Source organism: Acomys minous, assembly GCF_964271855.1.
Source record: "Acomys minous genome assembly, chromosome: 1".
NCBI lineage: Eukaryota > Metazoa > Chordata > Mammalia > Rodentia > Muridae > Acomys > Acomys minous.
In genome coordinates this window covers 14,022,715-14,048,057 of record NC_140483.1, presented here as the reverse complement: position 1 = coordinate 14,048,057, position 25,343 = coordinate 14,022,715, and the positions used below count along the sequence as shown (strand labels likewise).

Genomic DNA, 25,343 nt, shown 5'->3' with positions numbered 1-25,343 from the left:
GCCTGGGCTACAGTGAGACCAGGTCCAGAGAGTTGTCTCTTGGCCACGAGCACTGATACGATTATAGAAAATGTGGGCTCTGTTCCCAGCACCACATCAGGCAGCTCCCAACTACCTGGCATTCTGTCCTCTACACTTGCCTGAACATGGTGCATATAAGTGCACATAGGCAAACACACATACACATACAAAAAGCCCCAACCAACCAAGCAAACAAAACCCTCAGTGCACCGTGTAGAACTGTTTTTAAGCAATGGCTCCAGTGATACATATATATGTAGGCAGAGAAGGGACTTAAGGCATAGGACACATGAAAAGAGCCTTGTTCCTGGGCGTGGTGGCCACCATGCCTGGCTCCCTAGCTTATTCTTATATAATTCAGCAACTTTTTTTTTTTTTTAGAAATTGACCCTAATAAATCTTCAAAATGTTCAACTTAATTATTTCATATATTTGCTTTTGAGACATTGGGGATGGAACCTAGGGCCTCACACATACTCAGCAAACACTCTAGGCCGAGCCATATCCCTAAATGGCCCAGCTTAGTTTTTAAAGGAGAATTTCTTTTTGTTTGTATGGTCCTTCAATCATTGAAAATAAATTCAGTTCTACAGTGAGAGTATAAACTAGTATGAACAGTATAAACGGGGTTGGTTACAGACACCATGGAGCTGTGGCAAGCTGTCGCTGGCCAGTAGGAGCTGACTGGCAGGCCAGGTAAAGAGGAGCCCTGGCCTCCGAGAAGCAGCGCCCAGCTTTCTTCTGGGGATGGAGAAGCCCATCTCATCCGGCCCATCAGATGACCAGAGTCTCATTGCATGTCTAACTCCTTTCTCTGCTGTGAAGGTCTGGGTAATCATGAAGTGTAATTGCTGTTTGTTTTCTGACGTTTGAGGATTGTCCACCCTTTACCCAATACAGCTTTGCCACTAGGCCACTAGGGACCTCTAGCCTCAGCCCTGTCTTGACTCTCTGTGGCGGACCTTGTCTTTCAGGACCCTGTCATCAGCCAGTTCTTCCCCACACTCCTGCTCTGGTCCTTCTCGGCACTGCTCCCATCCATAGTTTACTATTCCACGCTGCTGGAGTCTCACTGGACGAGGTGAGCATGGCCTGGGCCTGGGCTGGGGCCAATGCCTCTTACCCAAACTCACAGCAGCAGGCACATTGCTGGATCTTGCTTTGATAACTTCTAAACTCGTCTCTGCCCCTCTGCAGGTCGGGGGAAAACCGGATCATGGTGTCAAAGGTCTACATATTCTTGATCTTCATGGTGCTGATCCTGCCCTCCCTCGGCCTGACCAGGTACATCCTGCCTCCCGTCCAGCCCTAGTCAGAGTCAGCACTGGGTTGTTGCCATCTAGTCTAGAACTGTGGTTGTCCTTAAAAGCAAGACGCTTGTGAATGAAGCTCACAGAGGACTTCCTTTGAAGGGAGAGGCTAGTCCTGGCTGTGTTTAGCGGAAGAAAACAGAAGTGTGTCATGACTATGTGAAGTGTGAGGAGGAAGGCTGGAGGGTAGAGCTCCTGGTGGCTGTGAGCAAGGCCTTGGGTCTCATCTCCAGCATTGAAAAAACAAACAAGACAACCCCCTCCCCCAAAACCTAAATAAACAAGAAACTAAGGGGCCTGATGTGGTGGTACAAGCCTTTAATCCCAGCACTCAAGAGGCAGGGGCAGGCAGATCACTGTGAGTTCGAGGCCAGCCTGGTCTACAAAGTGAGCCTAGAACAGCCAAGGCTACACAGAGAAACCCTGTCTCAAAAAAACCAAATAATAATAATAATAATAATAATAATAATAATAATAATGATGATGATGATGATGATGATGATAATGAAAGAAAGAAAGAAAGAAAGAAACTAATGGAATTCATTTGCTTTTCAGCCTGGATTTCTTCTTCCGATGGCTCTTTGACAAGACTTCCTCAGATACCGCCATCAGATTAGAGTAAGTATTGGTTCACCCACCACCTAGAGTGTAGGGCTGAAGAGCTCTGGGGGGTGGAGTGGGGGGTGGGGTGGGGGAGGAGGAGCTGCAGTTCTGGGTGGGGCTGCAGTGAACACACACACACACACACACACACACACACACACACACACACACACCTGCTTCAGGACATCCGGACAGGCATCCTCCCCTGGAGATGGAGATACCAGGCCTTGCACTCACACCAGCCCTCCCACACTCCTGGAGCACGCTGTGGGAGCTGACCTACTTTGTGTGTGCTTGCAGAAATCGGTTGTCTTTTAGCCCAAGACTCAATTAGTGGCTGTCACTTTCCTTGTTTGAGATTTACTTACAGACCACAGAGCCGCTGGGAGAAGGTACCGCTGGGCTTTAGCGATGCCCCAGTCGTGGAAGGATTATAATTAAATGTGGGTTGTTTTTGTCATGAGAATGGAGCTCAGTGTAGCGCTGACACGTGTCCTTGCTAGTACTCTAAGCCTATGAGACATTCCCCTAATAGTGACGGCTATTATTTAAAATGGCTCTATGGTAAAGGTTTATGAGTCCTTTTCTTGTTTGTTTTTCTTTCTTTTTTTAATGATTTGTTTATTTTTATCATATGTACATTGGTGTTTTGCCTGCATGTGTGTTTGTGTGAGGGTTGTACAGGTTATCCCTGGAACTGGAGTTATTATAGACAGTTGTGAGTTGCCATGTGGGTGCTGGGAATTGAACCTGGGTCTTCTGGAAGGGCAGCCAGTGCCCTTAACCACTGAGCCATCTCTCCAGCCCCATGAGTTCTTTTTTTTTTTTTTAAAGATTTATTTATTCATTATTATGTATACAGTACTCTGCCTACAGGTACACCTATAGGCCAGAAGAGGGCATCAGATCACATTATAGATGGTTGTGAGCCACCATGTGGTTGCTGGGAATTGAACTCAGGACCTCTGGAAGAGCAGGCAGCGCTCTTAACCACTGAGCCATCTCTCCAGCCCATGAGTTCTTTTCTTATTTAACCCTTACAAGAAGCTATGAGGGGGGCTTAGGAGATGGCTCAGTGTGTAAAGAGCTTGCCATGTGTGATCACTCACAACACACATGCACACACACACACACACACACACACACACACACACGCGCGCGCGCGCGCGCGCACACACGTAATCCAGGCACTAGGAGACAGAGACAGGAGGACCCCAGGAGCTTGTTGACTAGCATCAATGGGTAGGCTCCAGTTTCAGTAAGATGGGGTCTCAAAAATAAGATGGAGAGCCATAGAGGGAAATATCTAGTGTACACACACACACACACACACACACACACACACACACACACACGCACATGTGCACACACACGTAGGGGAGAGGGAGAGAGAGAGAGTGAGAAAGAGAGAGAGAGAGAGAGGGAGAGGAGAGAGCAAGCTGTGAGGTGATGTTAGTCCTGTCCGATTTTACAGATAATGGGGCTCAGAGTAGGTCACCCAACTAGTTGTTCAGCCCTATTTTACTATACATAAATGCTTGTGACAGTCCCAAGAGCTCCAGACCGGTTGGGAGTGGTTGTTGGGGAGGCTAGCCTGTACGGATGGAGTAATTGTTTCTTGCTGACTTGGCTGGTGACTCAGGAACAGGTAGCTACAGATAGGCATACACCTACCCAGCCCACGCTTTCCTGGGTGGACAGTGGCTCCTGACTACCAAATCCAATGGCCAGCTCTCGGCTCCCGTTCTCTGTGGCCTGTCAGCTACTCCCGACCTACTGGCTGACACTCTTCCCACAGACACTGTTTTCACTGCACACTGAGCACTTTGCTTGCCCTGCCCACAGCATCTCCTTTGCAACCTCCTTGGAACTTCCTGCAAATCTTAGGTGTTGGCTGCCTTAGGGCTGTATCCTAGCCCTGCCTCATCTGGACTACTACTAAATTAAAATATGTGCACGGTGAGGCTAGAGGTATGTCTTGCAGAGCCTCATCTTCAGCACCAAGAAATTAAAGAGAGAAAAAAAAAAACACAGTAGCCACTTTAGAGCCTCCTGTGTCCTGCCCCAGCCTTGGATGGAGCCCCCACTGTGCAGTGTGGACTTGCCGTGCCCTAACCTAGATTTGTTATGCCCCGGTTTTCCTCATAGCCCTCTCAACTTGGTCCAGAAAAAGCCTTGAAGCTCACCCTGCCTTTTTCCTTCTCGCTCCATGCGTTTGCACTGCATCGGTCTATTAGCAGATTCCCCCCAGTTCTATCTCTAAGAAAGCTAGAGAAACAGACCCCGACTCCTCCCTTCACCAGACCCCGCCTTCTCTCCTCCACTAGACCCCGCCTCCTCCCTTCCACCAGACCCCGCCTCCTCCCTCCATCAGACCCCGCCTCCTCCCTTCCACCAGACCCCGCCTCCTCCCTCCACCAGACCCCGCCTCCTCCCCTCCACCAGACCCCGCCTCCTCCCCTCCACAAGCACCACCCTCATCCAGCACACTGCCACAGCTGACACAGTGCCCTCCACGCCTTTCAGCCTCTCCCCTGGCCCACCCGCTCCCACATTGTTCCTTGGCACTGCTAGGCCCACAGCTCTGTGACAGTGTCATTATCCATGGTCTCTTGGGGTCCAGGTGATCTGCTTCCCTGGTGGCATTTTGATCTGCCTTCTGAGTCATTACCATTCCCACCCAGCTGGACAGCCCCTGCAGCACTGCCTGCCATGTTGCATATGCCTATATTTGTTTGTGTCCCCATAGTGTCCAAATGCACAGATACCAGAGTCTGGGGCTTGGGTGGTATTATTATTATTATTATTATTATTATTATTATTATTATTATTATTATCATTATTATCATCATCATTATATTTTTTAAATTTTGAGAGAAGGTCTTGCTATGTAGCCTAGAAAGGATCGTGATCCCCCTGCCTCTGCTGCTTCTGTCCTGGCATAACAAGCGTCATGATTTGATTTGGTCCTTAGCTTTCAGCACAGTAATTTACACATAGATGGTTTCCACAAATGTGTGCTGAGTGAGGGATGCGGGAAAGGCCCTCCCGGAGGTCCCCTACTCTTTTTCCAAACGGAAAGGAGCTCTGGGCTCCCGGCTCATGGGCTTTATCACGTCCTAGGTGCGTCTTCCTGCCAGACCAGGGTGCCTTCTTTGTGAACTACGTCATCGCGTCAGCGTTCATCGGCAGTGGCATGGAGCTGCTGCGGCTGCCCGGCCTTATCCTGTACACCTTCCGCATGGTCATGGCCAAGACGGCCGCCGACCGCAGGAACGTTAAGCAGGTACCACCTTGAATCCTCCCACGGGGCTCCCGCCTGGGGGCCTCTCAGCCCTCTGAAATACGTCTTAGGCATAGTGACACGAGCTCTTCAAACCATGCCTCAAGGTCCTCTCTGCCCAGAACCGCTTTGGATCGTGGCAAGTCTCTCCCTAGCGTCCATCCTGTCTTGTGGCTGGAAGAAAGAGCTTGGGATTTTGCAGTCTAACACGTCATACACTGTATTTCTTTTATCATTGCCTGTACAAAGTACCTGACGAAGATAAGGACTTATTTTGGCCTTCAGTTTGAGGGGACAGTCCATTGTGGTAGGGAAGGCGTGGGGGGGGGCGGTGAGCGCATTTCCACCTGTGGGGCATTTCGACCTGTGCAGGCGGTTACATGGATCCAATCAGGAAGCAGAGATGACTGCAGGCACTCAGCCCGCTTTCTCTTTTCCTTCTTTCATTCACCTTGGGACTTTAGTCCACAGAGAATTGCCACATACATTGAGGGGCAGTGGTCCTCTCTTCTCAGGTGTGAATCCAGTCAAGTTGAGAGTCAGGGCTAATCAGCCCATGGGAAATACATAGCGAAACCCTGTACATTCAAAGGCTTAATAAGCACTTGGTTAGCAAGACAGAGATAGTAAAATATGACCCATAAACCCCCTTCCTGGGGCCTCTGTTTGGATCTATTCTTAAGTTATTTCAAGCTATTTACCTATTCCATTTGGGTGGTGTGAGGTCGCTGTTTCCCTACACCTTGGTGAATACTGTAAGAGTCCAGCTGTCCTCTGCAGTTCATGATGGGCACCACTTGTTTTACAGTGGTACAAACTGAGCTGGCCCAGGCCACCTGAACTAGGGTTTGGCTGATGCCAGGGAGATGCCCAGTCAGTGTGGAATCTCTGTAAGGTGTAGCCTCCAGCTGTGTCTGCCCCAGGAGCTCATAGCCCTGGTGGTTGGGCACGTTTGAATAAGGGAACCCTATGAGAGTGCACCCCACCACGCTTTGGATGATCTGGAACTGCCTGGAGAAGAGCAAGCCAAGACTTTCAGAAGCATTCCTACCCAACCACCCCTCCCCCACCCTGTTGGACACCCCCCACCCCCCACCCCCCACCCCCCACCATGTTTAGAGTTCATGAAAGGATATTTGGGGTCAGGACCGGCCTGTGAACTCCTTAACCCTTTGTTTCCCTAGAACCAGGCCTTCGAATACGAGTTTGGAGCCATGTATGCGTGGATGTTGTGTGTCTTCACTGTCATCATGGCTTACAGCATCACCTGCCCCATTATTGTGCCATTTGGTAAGTGGCCCTGGCATCCGTCTCAGGGCTCACAGGCAGTGGGCTCTGTCACACCTGCCCAAGGTAGCTACCACCAGGTCACGGAGGATTCCCAGCAGAGTGACTTCTTGCAGTTACTGGGTCCTTTCTGACTGCTTTTGCTGGCCTCTGTTATGGCTTCTCCAATATGTCTGCTGTGAGATTCTGTGTTGGCCCACCATGGTATCTTGCTTGATTTGTGTGTGTGTGTGTGTGTGTGTGTGTGTGTGTGTGTGTGTGTGTGTGTGTGTGCATGGGTGATTACGGTGCACTCGTTGTATAGGTCAGAGGTAAATATTGAATATCTTTCCTTTTCCTTTTCTTTCCTTCCCTTCCCCTCTCCTTTCCTTTTCTCTTATTTTCTTCTGGTTTCTTTTCTGAGACAGAGTCTTACTTTGTAGCCTTGGTTGGCCTATAACTCACTATGTAGACTTGATTGACATCAAACTCCCAAAGATCTGCCCACCTTCACCTCTGCCTCTGCTTCCCAAGTGCTGGGATTAAAGCCATGCCTGGCTTGTCCACTATCTGTATTTTGTGAGATGATCTCTGGATAAGCGTTGAGCTTTCCTGAGTGACTGGCTCTGGGAATCTCCCTGTCTCTACTTCCTGCTCCCAGTGCAGTGTTACAGCCGTCCCACCACGCCCAGCGCATACATGGGGGCTGGATCTGATCTGAGGTTTTCAAGCTTGTGGCAGGCACCTTATGGACTGAGCTATCCCCTCCGGCCTGACTTTTATCATCATCATCATCATCATCATCATCATCATCATCATCATGTAGATTACATATTTTATAAAGACAAATCTTTTTATGTTGTAGCACAGAGTAGCATTAGACTGGGGACCTTCCTCCTCAGCCTCCCAAACACTGGGGTTGTAGTTATGTGTGCTAATGACTGGCTCTTTTTAATGTAGTTTAATTTTTTAATTAATAAGGGCTGGATAAATGGCTCAGTGGTTAAGAGCACATATTGTCCTTGCACAGGCCCTGAGTTTGATTCCCAGCCCCCACATCAGTCAGTCAGCCTGCAAGTCCAGCTTCAGAAAACTGATGCCTCTCTTACCTCCTTGGTCACATACACAAACACATATACATTCATACAAATAGACAATAACCCCCCACCAAAAACCCCATATTTATTTATTTATTTGTTATTTATTTACTGAGACAGGGTCTCACTATGTAGCCCTGGCTGTCCTGGAACTCACTTATCAGGCTGGCCTCAAAGTCCCAGAGCCCCGCCCTGCCCCTCCCGTCCCCCACCTCTGCCTCCCCAGTGCTGGGATCGTGGCCCAGCTCACGGCCCTTCTTTTGCAGGTCTCATCTACATTCTGCTCAAGCATATGGTGGACCGGCACAACCTCTACTTCGCTTACCTCCCAGCCAAGCTGGAGAAGAGGATCCACTTTGCTGCCGTGAACCAGGCCTTGGCCGCCCCCATCCTCTGCCTCTTCTGGCTTTTCTTTTTCTCCTTCCTTCGTCTGGGTGAGGGCCATTCTGCTGTTTGCCTGGCCTCACATTCCCACATGCGCGTCGGCCAGTCAGATCACTAGCTGGTTTCACAGCTGTGCTGTGGTAGAGCATGGTGCTCCTGGGTGAGAGCTGGCTAGTGTGGTGTTGACAACCTGGCTGCTGCACTAGGTCAGGTCAGGTGTGGAGTAGCTCCAGAAATCCCCATGGAGAACAGTGCTGCTGTGTCAGTTTCTGGGGTGGGGATGGGGCTGAGCCAGAGGGTATGGAACTCAGCCCCGGGACCCCCATCTGTGTAGCCTCAGGCTCTGGGGGCTGAAGAGAACTGTCCCAGCAAGTTCACTGTCACTGGCTGTTACTTGGTGTCCCAAGTGTCTAAAGCCTGACCAGGGACGAGTCTAGCCATCACTTGGGTCACATACCCTGTGCGCTCTTAGCTGTGAGGACACCATTCTGGCTGTTGGATTGAGGAGCAGGCATGGGGGCTTGGGAGAAGTCACCCACAGTTTGGGCACTAGGCTTGGCCCCTTCCTCGACACAGCAAGCATGGTAGGGAGCCCCTCTCCCCCTCCTCCTTCCCCGTCTCCCTCCCCCCTTCAACGCTGCACCTCTGTTCCCAGGTCTGACGGCCCCCGCCACTCTGTTCACCTTCCTGGTGGTGCTGCTCACCATCCTGGCCTGTCTGCTCTACACCTGCTTTGGATGCTTCAAGCACCTCAGCCCATGGAACTACAAGGTACCGCGCTGTCTGCCCTGCCTCAGGCTGCCCTCAGGACAGTGGTGGCTCTCTCTTCCTCCTCCCCATCTCCCCTATTCCAGGCCCCTGTCCCCCCCCCACCCCCTCAGCTGAGCCTGGTGCTGGCTGGTCCTATTATTCTGCCGGTTACTAGTCCGTTTGTTTGGGGGACCTTAGTTCAGAGAGACCAGTTTTGTTCTTCATTGTGTCTCTGCTTGTTGTCCACAGACAGAAGAATCCGCAAGTGACAAAGGAAGCGAAGCAGAGGCCCATGTGCCCCCACCATTCACAGTAAGCTATCTGTGTTCCTATCCCAATGGTGGCTATCTTTTGTCACTCTGGTTGGAAGGGTTCCCATCCAGAGAAGCCATAGAAATGTGCTGGGACAGTTCTAGCTAGAAAGAAATCCCAGGTCAGTTGGCAAGCTAGTTTTGAATTAAGGTCAATTGAGAGGGATCCCTGGTCAGTCGGAGTGTGGTACCTGCACACCAGAGGCATCATCTGCCTAATGGATGCCCATCTTTTTCTGGGCTGCAGCGCCCTGATCGCTTGCCTTCTCTCAGGCCCACTTAGTTGGGCTGTTAGTGCAGCTCTCTCAGGTTGGATGAAGCTCAGACATTGGTTATTCAGGTGCCCATGTGATGTCCTCTGATAGCCATGGGGAGACAGCAAACTTAGGCCCCTGTGAGGTCAGCAAATGCATAGGGTACCTGTTCCAGAAGGGGGTGTCAGGTTGGAAGGCACCCCGCTTCTTCCTAGCTATCCCTGCCTCTATCCTCCAGGGTGCTACCTAGGGTAGAGCGTGGTTGGCCCTTGAGTGGTGACTTCTGACCATCCTAACAGATGTGAGGGTGGGACACTGGCTGGCCTTCTCAGCCCTAGGCCTTTCAGCAGCCACCTCCCTGGGGAAAAAACTCTTCATAGCCAGGTGGTGGTGGTGCATGTCTTTAATCCCAGCACTCAGAAGGCAGAGGCAGGTGGATTTCTGAGTTCGAGGCCAGCCTGATTTATAGAGTGGGTTCCAGGACAGCCAGGGCTGTACAGAGACACCCTGCCTTGAAAAAAAAAATTCTTTTTAAGGTCTGTCCTAGGGCAAGCCCCTGACAAGAAAGTATTCAGGAGCACATAGCTGCTGACAGACACATGTGTCTGCAGAGAGCCTGGCTCCCAAATATGCTGAGAGGGTTGTCCAGATTATAGCACCAGGAAGGAGCGTTTCCTGAGAATTGGAGGAAGTTGCTCTTTGTTTCTCCATATGGTCACGAGATCTGGCTTGTAGACAGCTTCTTCTTTTTATTTTTATTTTTCTTTTGGTTGCCGAGAAATACACATACAGTTGGCTTAGTTTGGGTTCAGATGCCCCATGTGAATGCTATTTCTTGATATGTATCCACTTGTTGGGAGAAAGGGGGTTACGGGCGTGACCAGGGTGTGGGATGTCAAGCTTGCCACCATCCAAGATCTAACTCTTGACTTTGCCGACAGCCTTACGTGCCTCGGATTCTGAACGGTTTGGCCTCAGAGAGGACAGCGTTATCCCCCCAGCAACAGCAGACCTATGGTGCCATCCGTAACATCAGTGGGACTCTTCCGGGGCAGCCCGTGGCTCAGCATCCCAGCGACAGTGTGGCCTGTGCCTACCAGGAATCCTGAGAGTGGCCGAGCTGGCCTGGCTGGCTCAGAGTGCCTGGGAAGGCTGAGAGGGACACAGGGGGCTGGAACCCCAGGAGGCTCTTGACTTCTTTCCTATTTAAAGCCCCTGTCTTGTGAGAAGAGGGAACCAGCGGGTCCTGGGGCTCAGGCCCTTGGCTAAGGGGATACTATAGGGCTGCTGTCCCTAAGAGCCATCCGTAGGCTTCTTTTCTGGTCCTAGTGTGGGGAACGCCGGCAGCTTCCTCCCTCTTGTGGTGGTAGGAGAGTACACACTTTTATTCTCCCACCCTCTCAGCTAGGGTACAGCTCTGTAGCTAGGATGGTGTCCCTAGTGGTTTGTGGCCAAGATTGGGAAAGTGCCCCGTAGGGTGATCAGATCTGGAATTACTGATTGATGGCGAGATGTGTCCAGAAAGGACCTGGTCCCTCTGAGCCTTGGAGCCTGCTTAGCCTTCTGCAGACTGATGCATGGCTGATGACCAGCCAGCCTACAGCAGTAGGTTTGAGATGGAGCCCACGTGGGGTCCTACAATGCTCCCCCGGCCTGCAGCTCCATCTCAGGGATCAGTGGATAGCCTGTAGGGACCATGGTGTCTTGTCGTTGCTGATGGCAGCAGGGCAGCAGGCTCCTGCCCGCTGGCTGTGTAGTCACCTCTGCACCTTTGTGCTTCTGAATTTTCGTATCGTGTTGCCTGAGACTCTGTGACTGGGGATAGGAACACTGAGGAACCATTAATAAAGTTACCCACTGGGCTGGTGGTGCGACCTCGCAGCTCATGCCTCTTCCAGGTTAGTATATGGTTTTTTTTGTGTCTATGCGGGCTTCATGCGGCCCCAATACCTGATACATCTGCTCTGTCCAAGATAGGAGGGGCAGCGTCAAGGGTACATGGAAGGACGGAGTGGCAGGCACAGAGAGAAGAAGAGGGTTCCCTTCCATGTCTCCTGCCTTGGGCAGCTTTCTTTTGACATAGTGAGATCTGGAGTTTGGCCATAGGGGATAGGCTGAGGCCCCAGGGTGCATATGGGACTGAAGGTGGAGGGGGTAGCAGGACACATATGGAGATGGGTGAAAGTGTGAGCCAAGGCAGGGCTGTGGAAGATCAGAAGCCAAGCACTCGGGCCTGCCTCCATTCCAGGCCCCTTACCACAGGGACCAGGCAGAACCTACTCATGCCTCTTTTGACAGGTCTGGTGGCCCTTGGCCACTTGATCCAGCCAGCCAGCCAGCCAGCCAGCCAGCCAGCCAGCCAGCCACACTGTCTTCTCTCCCACGGGCCTGAACTGTGTCTGTGTCTGGCTGATGCCATCGCTACTCTGAGGGCTGCTCGGTTCAGGGTGGCCCTAGCCAGTGGCTGTTTCCAGCTGCCTTCCCTGCCCTTGCCAGTCTGGACTGATTCAGAGGGCCCAGTGGGCACCAAAGAACAGGGGCAGAAGTGTGAGCTTACCTCTGGAAGGAGAGCCCCTTTGCTTGGGGGCTTTGGGGTACAGGATGTCATTTGGTCCAGCTGTGTGCTTAGAAGTAAAGTCATTTGTCACCATGGCTACATTGCTTAACACAGGCATATAGTATGTCAGGTAAATTTTTAAAAAGATGCTGTAGGTTTCACAGACAGAGGCAGAGGTGAACTGTGTTCTTGAAAGGGGTCTTCAAGGGAGGGGGAAAGCCAGAAAGCCAGAGAGCCTTCATGGGTGTGGGGTGTCAGGCAAAGGGAGGTTTTTGCAAGTGGGGAAGTTTCCATGCCTGGAAATCTAGCTTAAGTGCTAGGAGTGAGGGGGCCAGGAAGGCACTAGATAAGACGAAAATCAGAATTCAAAGCTGTCTTGGGTCTTGGCAACAGGGAATTGCTTGCCCACAACTACAAGGTGGAGGGAGAGGTTTTGAGGATAAAATGGTTAAGTTTTCTTCTCCCCAAACTTCTCCCCTCCTCTGCGGGGAGGCATGGCTAGATTTTTATGGAGCTAGGGCACCTGGGGCTTTTTCTTTCTTTCTTTCTTTCTTTCTTTCTTTCTTTCTTTCTTTCTTTCTATTTTTGTTTTTTTGAGACAGGGTTTCTCTGTGTAGCCTTGGCTGTCCTGGACTCATTTTGTAGACCAGGCTGACCTTGAACTCACAGCAATCCTCCTGCCTCTGCCTCTCGAGTGCTGGGATTAAAGGCCTGTGCCACCACCTCCCAGCTGGGCACCTGGTTCTTAAAGCGACCCCGTGTTTTAAGGTCTGTGACCTCACACTGGGGTGGGGAGAGGTAGAGGGGTGTACCTAGACTTCCGGATCCTGCAGCACATGAAAACTTAAGCTCATTCCTCATAAGGGTGGCGTCTTACTTCAGGGAGCCTGAGGAGAAGCCAGGGCTGCTGCTGAGGCTGTGGTTGACCCCTGAGGGCATCTCTGCCTCTCTGCCAGGGACACGAACTTGCAGATGTCCTGAGCCAGAAGCTTGGGCTTCTCAAAGGCAGCAATGTGGCCCCCACATTCTATGTAGGAATAGGAGATGAGTTTGGGGTACTTGACCTTCACCCATTTTTTTTTCTGGGACATGGAGCCATTACATGAGGGAAGGTTGAAGAGCAAGTAGGCGCAAAGACCTTCATCCTGGGGCAAGGGGGGCCTCTGTGGATTAAGACTGAGGCTCCATGCCCGTGTCCCTGAAGCAGGACTAGGGGTCCAGGCCTGAGGGAGGCCATGGGAACCATAATGCCCAGGACAGACTCAGAAACCAGTCAGCCATTTCAACAGCCTCTTGCTACTCACCAAGGACCCTGTCTGTCTGGGAAGAGCATGTAACAGGTCATGCTAGCCTCAAGACACTCATTTGCCTATTCTGTTTCCTTGCTGTCACTTGAGGGACATATAGACCCTGCAAACCCCAAAGCCTCTGTCCCAGCAGGCCAGGATCCCAGGGACATCTGGTGTCTTTCCTGTCTTGCCATCAAGCCTTCTCTGAGTTGGTAGCCGTCCCCCAGCCCCAGAGGCCACTCTCCCTGCTCAGCCAGCCTTACCTCTCATGCCTATGGACCATCACGCCCTGGCCCATGTCCTCCTTGTAGAAGCGCTGGGAAGAGACAATGGTTCCCATTGTCCAGTAGATCATAATGTTAGTCAGCAGATCGTCCAGGGAGAACTTCCTGGGAAAACACATGGGATGCCCAGGCTCAGTGCCAAGGTCCCCAACTCTCTGGCTTTCCTCAGATGACCAGGACCATTTTCTTCCACAGGCCAGCTGAGCCAAGGCCCCCTGTGTAGAGTGCTGAGCAGGGCAGGCAGCGACTCCTAAGGTCCTCACCAGTTTTCATTCGCGAATTCATCGCAGCAGCCTGTCTCCATCACCTCTGTCTTACCACCAGGGGGCGCCCGTGCATCCAGGTGCTTTGAGCCCAGAGGTGCGCGCTACAGCTCCTGCCTCCACCTTCCTCCTCCTGGGCTCTCCGGGTCTCTGCTAACACTACCCTGCAGGTGACCATTCTCCAACCCCCAGTTCAAGATTCCAGGTTCCCTAGAACAATGAATTTCCCACTCTTAGGATCCCAAGGGACTTGAAACTCCTGGCAGCGGAAAGAGACCACTCTCCTGGGTTTCCTCAGGGGCCAGCACCCAAACTGGCCAGAGACAATGAACTAAGTGCCAAGGGGCACGGGCGCCAGACTTGGCCATAGTAAAAAGAGCCCCGGGACTCTGGCAATTGTTTGCCATACCATGTGACCCAGTTTGTCCTCTGGTAAAACAGAATGAGAGATATTGGAAGATATGTGGAGGGGGCGGGGGGAGGGGCATTAAAGGAAAGCCTGTCTCTCTGTCCACTTCTTTTCCTCTCTCCCAGATTCCCTGGGTGCTATCCTTTGAATTTTCCCCACTAGACCACACTTGGCTCTAAAAGGCCTCTCACCTGAGAGTCACCTGGACACCTGTGGGTCCAGGCTCTGAGTGGTACCTTTACCTGGATGCTCTACAGACTTTGCTCCTCAACACAATCATCCCAGAAATGATCTTAGTGTCCATGCTGGGACAGACCAGTTCACATTCACACCAGTACACACACGTTGATGCACAAACACATATCTACCTACTCACAGTGTTCAGGGGCCTGCACATTTACATCCACCCAGGCACGCACATGTCCACATACATATGTAGTGGTCTGGAGCCTGTGCACTCACACACCTGTGATTACTAGTACATATACGCACTAAGAGTTGTGCACACTCACACATGCATGTACATGGTGCTCAAGAGCCTGCACACTCACTCCTGTGCTGGCTCCTAGGCACACTCACAGCCACACACATGTCCGTGTATGCAAGCATGCATGCTGACACGTATGGGGTTCAGGAGTGCTCACACTCTTTCCTACAAGCCCCTCCCTCCCGCCCTCCAATTTTTAGCTTGAAAGGTGCCATTTCCAGGCACTGACATCTGGGCCGGAGACCCTGGTCCTGGGTCCTCCTGTCATGTCCGTCTCAGTTGCTCTGGCTCTCCTCTCCTTCCATTGGTGTCTGGTTCTGTTCCTGTTACCGACCCAGACCACGATACACAAGCTGGTGTATCAGCAGCCATGGGCGGAGGCCAGCCATTGGAGGAGTTTACTGCTTGCCTCAACTTCCTACATCCTTTTGGCCAATGATCTTTTCATTCTCTGAAGCATGCTTTAAGGACCAGGGATTCACTCCTGCCCCGCTTTCAGTAATGCAGTAGAGGTGGGGGGGGGGGAGGATCCTGGAGAGTTGAGGGCTAAGGGGGCATTACAGAAATATTCTACGAAATGGAAAATAGGAAGAATTTGGGTAACAAGGAGCTTCCTTGGGAAACAAAGGATATCCCCAAGACTAAATCAAATATGTGAATCTGCTGGGTGTGGTGGCACATGCCTTTAATCCCAGCACTCAGGAGGCAGAGGCAGGTGGATCACTGTGCGTTTGAGGCCAGCTTGGTCTACAAAGCGAGTCCAGGACAGCCAAGGCTACACAGAGAGACCCTGTCTCAAAAAACCAAACCAACCAAACAAAAACCACCAAACGAGAATCCTGTGGACTATCTCTGCCAGGAGCTCCCTTCATCTACCACACCCACCACTTCCGGCGGGGGTAGGGGGCGAGAGTCTTCTGTGGACCCATAACTGCCTGGCTGTCACTGCCCAGAGGTCTATGCTTCTCACGCCAGGGTAGAGACGGAAGTGGCCGCAGACATTGTTATGAGGAGTGTACCAACACCTTTGGCAGGAACCCAGCAGAGTGGCTCTTGCTGAGTGTGGTCTGAGGACTCAGGGTAAGGGTTTGTCCAGGCTCTTGGTGACCCAGCCAGAAGAGTGATTTTGTGGCCTGTCCTTGATGGAATATACTCAAGCCTCTGGCCAAGCCCAAACTCAACTTGCATTTCAATTGCTTTTCTCTTTGCCTCTTTCCCTTCTTCCACCCAGGAGACTGATTCTTCAGGGCCCAGGCCCACACATTCTCAGTCATTTCCCCTCTAGGCAAAGCAGATGCTGCTCTGGTTCTGCACGGCCCTTTGCACACATCTTTAGGGCTTTTTCCTTTCACCGTGCATTTCTTGAACACTCACTACTGCGGGCTGTTGTTGTGAGGTGAGAGCGGGAACAAAACAACGTTTCTGTCCTCAGGCAGATCCTGTCTCATTTCATTGTCTCTTCTTACCCTTTGTTGTTGTTGCTGCTGTTTTTTGAGACAGGGTTTCTCTGTGTAGCCTTAGCTGTCCTGGATGCTCTTTGTAGACCAGGCTGGCTTCGAACTCACAGGGATCCACTTGCCTCTGCCTCCCGAGTGCTGGGATTAAAGGCGTGTGCCACCACCACCACCCAGCCTGAGATGCACATCACCCAGGGCAGTCTGTGTAAAGTGGGGTCTTCACTGGGTGAGCCATTTCTCCCACCCACAGGGTCTAGTTTTAAGTGGAGGAGCCTCCATAGCAACATCCATAGCAGCGGGTGCGCCCACTGTACCTGTCACCAGCAGTGGATGTGGTCCCTTTTCCTCACTCCTCTCCCTTGCATTTGTCACCATATTTGGACCATTTCCTTGTCAAGTGTTTTCAGGACATTTGTTTTTCTTCTTCTGAGCTGTTCATCTCCCATCTATTGACTGCATGATCTTTGCTCAGGTGTGTGTGTTTCATCTTTGGAACTCAGCATAGCACTTTGATATTGCATGCCTGTCAGATGTGTGTAGTTCTCTGGGCAGTCTCCTCACTATGTCGATGGGCTTTTTTTTTTTTCCTGTGCAGAAGGATTTTAGTGTCATGTAATCAATTTGTGAATTTTTAAAAACCTAAGCAGACATTTTGTTTATTTTTTCTTTTTTAATATATTTTAATTTATTCATATTACATCTTAATTGTTATCCCGTCCCTTATATCCTCCCATTCCTCCCTCCCTCCCATTTTCCCCTTACTCCCCTCCCCTATGATTGTGACTGAGGGAGACTTGCTCCCCTGTATAATTTGTGAATTCTTGATTATTTTTCTGGCCTATGGGAGTCCTTTCCAGAAAGTCCTTGCCTGCGTCTATGTCATCTTGAAATGTTTCTGCACTGTTTCCTCCTAGCACAGTGCTTCTCAATCTTCCTAGCACCACGACCCTTCAGTCCAGCGCCTCATGTGGTGACTTACAGCCCTACAATTACTTTTGTTGCTACTTCATAACTGTAATTTTGCTAGTGTTATGAGTTGTAATATAAACATCTGCATTTCCTGCTGGTCTGCTCTAGCGGTTTCACAGACTCCAGTCTTATACTAAAGTCTTTGATCCACTTGGAGTAGATTTTCTTGCAGGGTTAGATGTGGGTCTAGTTTTGTTCTCCTGAGTGTGAATACCCAGCTCTCTCAGCACCGTTTGCCAAGGCTTTCTATCAATGTGGCTTTGACAAGGTGGCTGTCATCGTGTAGGTTTGTATCTGGGTCCCCTCCTGTATCCCATTAGGCCACATGTTTGTTTGTTTGTTTTGTCACTGTGGCTCTTTAATGTAATTTGAGGCCAGGTAACCAGCATTTCCAGCATTGCTCTTTCTGCTTATGGTCGCTTTGGCTACTTGGGTTGTGTGTGCTTCCACATAAATCTTATGAGTTTTGAAGTGATTTGTTTTTATGACTTGTGAGACATATTGTTGGAATTTTTGATGGGAACTGAATTCAGTCTATAGCTCACTTCCAGCAATATAGACATTTTCACAACTTTACCTCGACGTGTTCATGCGCAGGGGAGCTCTTTCCACTAGACCATCATGTGGCATCTTCTCTGATTTCTTTCTTTAGTGTCTTAATGTTTTCACTGTAGAGGTCTTTGCTACATTTATTTCTATTTTGTTATTTATTAGCTTTAAATTTTTATTTACTCTTTTATGTATATGGGTGTTTTGTCTGCATGGATGTCAGTGCACCACATGCATGCCTGATGCCCATAGAGGCCAGAACAGGGCATTGGGTCCCCTGGAACCAGAGTTACAGATAGTGAGTCCCCCACATGGATGTTGAGAATTTGGACCTGTGCAAGAGCAGGAAATCTTCCTATTTGCTGAACCATCTCTCCAGCCCTGGTCTGAATCTTTTCTCAATAAGTTTGTTATTGGTGCACAGAAAAGTGACTGGCTTTATCTGCCGCTTTTGTGTTCTGTGCTTCCCCGAAAGCGTTTATCAAGTTAAGAGTGTTTGGCGGAGTCCTCAATTTTTATTTTTATTTTTATTTTATTTTTGTTGTATAAGAGTTTGTCCACATGTATGTCTGTGTACCACATGTGTGCTGGTTGCCCACAGAGGCTGGAAGAGGGCGTTAGATCCCCAGGAACTCAAGTCACAGATGGCTGTGAGCTGCCATGTGGGCAGTGGGAATAGAACCCACGTCCCTCGGAAGACCAGCCGGTGCTCTTAACTGCTGAGCCGTCTCTCCAGCACCCTTTCAGATCTTTTAAGAATAGGGCCATGTGTTCTAGAAACAGGGTTAATTTGGTTTTCTTTCAAATCTGTATCTCCTTTTGGAAATAAACTCTTAAGTTCAGTGCACTGATGCACCATCCTCACTGGATCCATACCCCACGTGTACACTGCCCCTGTGCATCCACGTGGTGTTAGCTTCCTGCCCCCCACGTGTACCCTGCTCCTGTGCATCCACGCGGTGTTAGCTTCCTGCCCCCCACGTGTACCCTGCCCCTGTGCATCCACGCGATGTTAGCTTCCTGCCCCCCACATGTACCCTGCTCCTGTGCATCCACGTGGTGTTAGCTTCCTGCCCCCCACGTGTACCCTGCCCCTGTGCATCCACGCGATGTTAGCTTCCTGCCCCCCACATGTACCCTGCTCCTGTGCATCCACGTGGTGTTAGCTTCCTGCCCCCCACGTGTACCCTGCCCCTGTGCATCCACGCGATGTTAGCTTCCTGCCCCCCACATGTACCCCTGCCCCTGTGCATCCACAAGGTGTTAGCTTCCTGCCCCTCACGTGTACCCTGCTCCTGTGCATCCACAAGGTGTTAACTTCCTGCCCCCCACGTGTACCCTGTTCCTGTGCATCCACGCGGTGTTAGCTTCCTGCCCCCCACGTGTACCCTGCCCCTGTGCATCCACGAGGTGTTAGCTTCCTGCTCCCCACGCGTACCCTGCTCCTGTGCATCCACGCGGTGTTAGCTTCCTGCTCCCCACGCGTACCCTGCCCCTGTGCATCCACGCGGTGTTAGCTTCCTGCCCCTCACATGTACCCTGCTCCTGTGCATCCACATGGTGTTAGCTTCCTGCCCCCCACGTGTACCCTGCCCCTGTGCATCCACGCGGTGTTAGCTTCCTGCCCCCCACGTGTACCCTGCTCCTGTGCATCCACGCGGTGTTAGCTTCCTGCCCCCCACGTGTACCCTGCTCCTGTGCATCCACGCGGTGTTAGCTTCCTGCCCCTTATGCACCAGTCTCAGCACTGTTAACCAGATCAGTGCTCAGTGCTTGAGGCCCTGACTGATGCCCCCATGGGAAAGGGCATCATGTGGCATTCAGAATGCCAAGAAGGGACTTTAAAGTGACTCCACCAAATGAAGAGCAAATGTCTTTGACATATGAGAAAAGAAAAAGGACAAATTCTGAAGCCCTTAACGATCAGATCTTTGATCTACAGCCTTTTTTTTTTTTTTTTTTTTTGGTCTTTTCGAGACAGGGTTTCTTTGTGTAGCCTTAGCTGTCCTGGGCTTGCTTTGTAGACCAGGCTGGCCTTGAACTCACATTGATTAGCCTGCCTCTGCCTCCCAAGTGCTGGGATTAAAGGCATGCACCACCATGCCCCATGATCTACCGACTTTTGAAGAAGAAAAAGAAATCTGCCTTCCTCACTGTGGCATCAGTGGCCAGTTTCAGCCACAGCGCGCAGTGAGTGGTGGGTTTAAGGCGTCAGGTAGTTTCACGTATCTGTTGGGACTCTTGAAAGGCCTCCACTATAGATAAAGGGGCAGCTTTGTAGGGTGGATACCCATACCCTGGGCTGTAGCATCCTCCTCACCTGGTGATTCGTGTGCCCATGTGAGGTCCTCTGATAGCCACAAGGGGGTAGCAAACACACACCCCTGTGAATTCAGCAGCTGCATGTGTCCTCTGCTGCAGAGGGAAGTGCCAGATAACACTCCAGGAGAGGCCAGGGCCCCTTTCCTTCCTGGATTTCCTCTTCTCTAGCCTTCATATGTTGCCATAGGAGGGGCAGAGCAGTAATGGCTGCTGCCCTAACAGCGGGGGGCAGGAAAGCAGCCTTTCCAGCTGATACCTCCTTGAAGGTAAGGACTCTTCTTAGACAAGTCCCTGATGACAAGGTCTCAGATAACATCATTACTCAAGGACACCTGAGGCCCTGCCAACAGCAAGGGGATATGCCAGATGGGTACTGGAGGGCGGCTTTCCCAACCTGTTCCTGGAAGGAGGCATAGCTGACACACACATAGCCTGGCAGAACACAGCACCAGGAAGGTGTGTTTCCTCTGAGAAGTTGGGGAAAACATCTCTGTTGCTATCTGGCAATAGTCAGGCCTGAGATAGACTCCAGACGGGTTCCAGATACTCAGTGCGGGGGGGGGGGGCCCCACTTAGGGACTCCCAGCAGGGAGGTGTGGGGACCAGGAAGGCATCTGCTGCTGCTGACTGTAGCAGGCTCCTAGCAGCTGCGCACATTCTACATCTGTTGTTCTGGGTTTTCGGATCACGTTATCTGGGACCCTGGCTGGATCAGGGCAGAGGTGCTGGGTTACCACACAGGAAGCAGTCATAGTGAGGACTATTAATAAAGTATCCACTGCCCCTAGCTGGTAAGACCCCGCCTCTCTTCCCTCCTAGGGAACTGAGAGATTCTAGGCTGGGGTCTGTTCTCTCTAAGGCGGGGGGGGGCAGTGCCATGGGGTTCATGGAGGGATGTGAAGGACGGAGCAGCAGTGGGAGAGTGGGGCACCCGGGCTGGGTGTTGGAGCATCTTTAGTCCAGAAGCTGCACCCCACAGAGGGTCAGGCAGCCCCTGGTATTTTCCCCAGGGGGATACTGGGGCTGGGCAGCCGCTTTTGACTAAAAGCAGCTTCCCTGCTGCCCACTGGGGGATGACTAAAGCGCAGGATTGTGATAGGGAGAGGTCTTCTGGGGTAGAGAAGGAGACCATGCTCTGTTGGTACAGAGCCAAGCATGGGGGATTCTCTCAGTCTACCTCAGCCACAGCATCGTGGGGACCAAACACAGCTGGCTGACCTCTCTGGGCTCATTTGAAGACATGGCTGGAGCTGGGATAGTTAGATTTTCTCACGGACAACTGCCAGCCACACAACCTCTGCTCCCAGTGGCCTGTGTACTGTGAGTGGCTCAAGAGGTCCCAGTAGTTTTCTGAGGTTGCCTTCTGAGTGCAGTAAGGCCTTGACTGCTGGTGGCACCTAGCTGCCCCTCTGCCCTTGTAATCAAGGCCAGGTTCAGAGGGCCCAGCACGACCCTTCAAGACTGGTGGAGGTGGGTGAGCCCTCGGCAACTCTCCTCCGGTGTCGAAGAAATACACGACACTTGCTCCACACACTCTTAGAAACAAATTCATTTATCATTAAAGCCATGTAGCTTAACATAGGTTCGTAGTAGGGTGAAGCATACAAGGTTGGTGAAAGGCGACTCCGTGGGGGTTAAGTCTGGGCCCCTCAGTGTGGTCAGGGGACAGAAACAACCGTATTTCTCAGAAAGGGGTCATCTTTCCTAAGTGTGACTGGGGAGAGGGTTGGAGGGGGTGGGGGGAACCAGGGCTGCTGCCAAAGCCAAGGTCGGAATCTAGCATCATTACTGTAGCTCTGCCAAGGAGATGAACTTGCAGATGTCCTGGGCCAGAAGCTTTGGCTCTTCGAAGGCAGCAAAGTGGCCCCCACGTTCCATGTAGGAATAGGAGATGAGTTTGGGGTACTTGACCTTTACCCACTTTTCCGGGGCGTGCAGCAACTCGGAAGGGAAGGCTGAATAGCCGGTGGGCACAAAGACCTTCATCCTGCGGGAAGAGGGTGAGGCTGAGATACGGTTTCCAGAGGGGACCCCTGGGGCCTGGGGAGGACTCAGCCATATGTGGAGCCATAACGACAGGGGTGCACACTACCCTCCCATTACAGCCCCCCCTTTCCATTCATTAAGAACCTTCTCTGCCAGGGAGGATCACTCAGGTAGGGCAAGGGCAGCCTCTGATGCCCACTTTGCTTGGTTGTCCCTTTGCTGTCACCTGAGGGTCTCCATATGGGTCTGTGAATTCCCAAGCATCTGACCCAGCGGGCCAGCACCCTGAAGGAGCGGCTACTGAGCACAGCTGGTGTTTTTTCTTACCTTCTCATGAAGGCTGCTCTGAGGTAAGGGACAGGTCGTAGCCGTCCCCCAGCCCCAGAGGCCACTCTCCCTGCTCAGCCAGCCTTACCTCTCATGCCTATGGACCATCACGCCCTGGCCCATGTTCTCCTTGTAGAAGCGCTGGGAAGAGACAATGGTTCCTGTTGTCCAGTAGATCATAATGTTCGTCAGCAGATCGTCCAGGGAGAACTTCCTGGGAAAGCACATGGGATGCCCAGGCTCAGTGAAAGCTATGGCTGTCAAGAACAAAGGCGCTGCCTGCTTCAGGCTGACCACGTCACACAATGCCTAGCTCTCATATTCTGGGAGCCCAGGGAAGGGCAGATAAATGATAATTGCCACTTAAGTGTGTGGCCTTCCACCAGGGATCCCTGGCAGCTGTGTGCCTTGTAGCCGGGCCTCTGCTTTTGGCCTCGCGCCTCCCTCTGCAGAGCACAGCGTCTCTTCTGTGACACTCGCTGACCTCTTGGCTTCAGCCCTATGGTCCTCTGAGTCTTGACTGTGACTAGCTATAGCCTCCAGTGGCCTCCTAACCCTGCCGACGCATCCAGTGCCGGTTGCTGACTCCTCTCAGGACACAGCCTTGGACGTGTCCTGCGGGGCTGTGGATCTACCTGCAGCCCCACCTCCCTAGCCACCCTCTTTGAAAACATCTTAGTCTAGCGGCACCAATGCCCACTGTGTGTGGGCCTGGAACTTCCAGGTTTTTCTGCCCCAGAGGAGTTATGATCTGCCGATGTTGGTCCCTGACTCTCCCCATCAGCCTCCTTGGCCACTTGCTGGCCTCCTCCTCACTGGGCTGGCTGCATTATCTGTCTCAGACAGGCCTCCTCTACAGCTGCCCTCTGCAGCCTTCCATCTCTTCTCCTGCCCCTTCTCAGACCTGCACCTGGAAATGGTTCCCGTTGCTCAGGTCTGTGAAATGAGGCTCTTATTAGGCCCTGTCCTATTTGTCTGTCCCTTTGTCCTTTTCTGTCCCTTCTCTGTCGTCAAAAAGACTTCCCAGCATCCCCAGATGCTGCTATTCACATTTTCTGTGATACCTACCCCAGATCAACCAGACCACACGAGACTGCCTTTTCCACACGATATCTTACCCAAGCTCTACGTCTGTGGATCCAGGCCCTGAATGGACGCTCCACCTGGATGCTTTGCCACCTCTGCCCTTCAATGTGACTATACTAAAAACGAGCTTGGCATCAATGCTAACCTCTGTGGACACAGGACTGCGTCACAGCAACACACCCTCATGCATTCCCACAGCTCTGGTTTCCACAGAACTCACAGGCTGTATAGGTCCCATCCGAGAAGGCTCAGATGGTATTTGCTGCTTTGGGGACTTCCTGGCACACATATTTTGTCTCACCAGTAACTAAGAGGTTGGTCACCGGCCTTTTCTGGCCTCGCCCTCCCCATCCCCTATGCAGGAGTCTACTGGCCCTAGAGTAGGAGGTGCAGCAAGCCAAGGACTGAAGAAACTTGCTGGCTTCCCCCATGGAGCGCCTGGGGACAGGGATGGAATGTTGGGCCGAGAGATGTGGAGCCTGGGGATGCTGTCTGACAGAAAGGTGGTGGGGCCTCACCGCTCCAGGCCTCCATCCTCCAGTTCGCGGTATTCTGGGTTGGTCCAGGTGGAGAACTTTTCTAAGATGTACGCAGCCAGGCCCACGGGAGAGTCGTTCAGAGCACAGCCTGGGTGGGAAGGAGCAAGGAAGGGATTCAAGCCTGGCCCCAGAGAGCGTGTGACTCCAGGACGGAGCTGTGGGGGTCTAGCTGTGCACCCTGCTTCTGCAGCCCTGGCCTGAGTAGTCTCATATAGCAAGTTGAGAACAATCTTCCCTAAACCTCATGGGATTCACAGACTATATTTCGGTTAAAAAAATAAAAAAGGATAATTAGTTACAAATCAATATTGATGTACCTATGAGTTACAATACTGTTCCCCTGAAACATCAGGGGGCAGGGTAGGTCAGTGAGCAGCACACGTTTGGCATCCATGAGGCTCTAGGTGCCATTTCTAGCATCAAATACCAATGCTGGGATAACAGCAGAGAAACCTCACAGAAGTCACGTTGAGCACAAGGAGCAAGAAGAGAGAGTCCACCTAAGGGTGAATACAGGCGACAGCACCCGAGAACCCCTGAGGTCCAGGTCCAGGCCATCAGCTGTGTCCGGGGGCCTGGGGACCTGCATTTTACAACATGTACAGGGACAGTGTATTTCTGGGCAGTGCAGCTGGGAGGCAGGAGAGCTGGAGACTAACTTCTCTGTGCTGTATCTTGCATTTCTAGTCATACGACAAACAGCCGCTTCGGAATTGGAAAGACAGCCTGACTTTATAAAGTGCTACTATGACCAGGAGCTGGCCTTGGTGTGGTGGGTACGGAACTGCCACGGGAACTGTGGGAGGTTCCGAAGTGGGCAAGATGACTCCCAGGTGTCCTCCGAGTCCACTCAGAGGACACCTGACCGTCCTTGGATCTTCTAGGGCAGTGATTCTCAACCTATGTGTGGAGACTGCTTAGAGCCAAACGACCCTTCCACGGGGATCACATATCAGATGTTTACATTATGACAGTAGCAACATTATAGCTAGGAAGTAGCAATGAAAATAAGTTTACGGTTGGGGGCAACCACAACATAAAGAACTGTATTAAAGGGTCAAAGCAGTAGGAAGGCTGAGAACCGTTGTTCTAAGGATCGGCCCACCTTCCTTTGTCTTTTAGCTGCTTTATAGCTCTGTAAATGATAGAAAAGACCAGGAAAATACAAATGATTCTGGTCTATCAAGAAGAAATACATTTTTCAGTGTTTTTTTTTTTTCTTCTGTACTGGGGACTGGACCCAGGGACGTAAGTAGTTTGAGGCAAATGCCCTCCCACTCAGCCGCCTCACAATGTGTCACCCTGAGATGGGGTTATCAATCTAAGCCACCCAGGCAGGCCTGGACTTTTCGGAGCCTCTTGAGGTAGCCTCCAGAGCAGCTGGGGCTACAGAACTGTGTGTGCCATCAGGCCTGGCTACTCTGAGGGTGTTAGTTCTGATCCATCAGAAATCAATTTATGCCAGACGTGATGGCACACACTTTTAATCCTAGCACTCAGGAGGCAGAGGTAGGCGGCTCTCTGTGAGTTCTAGGCCAGC

General features: G+C 51.6%; 2 protein-coding genes across 4 annotated transcripts in view; one reads left to right on the top strand and one right to left on the bottom strand.

The window, feature by feature from the left end:
• Positions 1-11,181, top strand: part of TMEM63A (transmembrane protein 63A) — a 38,733-nt gene extending 27,552 nt beyond the window's left edge. Inside the window, exons 15-23 of the mRNA XM_084793859.1 lie at positions 996-1,102; positions 1,219-1,305; positions 1,887-1,949; positions 5,058-5,220; positions 6,402-6,507; positions 7,847-8,014; positions 8,620-8,735; positions 8,964-9,026; positions 10,221-11,181. Of these exons, the coding sequence (XP_084649985.1) occupies positions 996-1,102; positions 1,219-1,305; positions 1,887-1,949; positions 5,058-5,220; positions 6,402-6,507; positions 7,847-8,014; positions 8,620-8,735; positions 8,964-9,026; positions 10,221-10,388 (1,041 nt within the window). The 3' untranslated portion in view covers positions 10,389-11,181. The remainder of the gene's footprint in view (positions 1-995; positions 1,103-1,218; positions 1,306-1,886; positions 1,950-5,057; positions 5,221-6,401; positions 6,508-7,846; positions 8,015-8,619; positions 8,736-8,963; positions 9,027-10,220) is intronic.
• Positions 11,182-11,997: 816 nt separating this feature from the next.
• The window catches only part of EPHX1 (epoxide hydrolase 1), a 43,889-nt gene continuing 30,543 nt past the window's right edge, over positions 11,998-25,343 (bottom strand). For 2 of the 3 annotated variants that reach the window (XM_084793887.1, XM_084793888.1), the window contains exons 7-9: positions 23,783-23,891; positions 22,267-22,392; positions 21,402-21,852 (exon numbers count right to left, since the gene is read on the bottom strand). In XM_084793887.1, the coding sequence (XP_084650013.1) occupies positions 21,651-21,852; positions 22,267-22,392; positions 23,783-23,891 (437 nt within the window). In that variant the 3' untranslated portion in view covers positions 21,402-21,650. Of the gene's footprint in view, positions 13,515-21,401; positions 21,853-22,266; positions 22,393-23,782; positions 23,892-25,343 lie in introns of those variants that run through there. The other variant, XM_084793889.1, reaches the window with a different exon arrangement.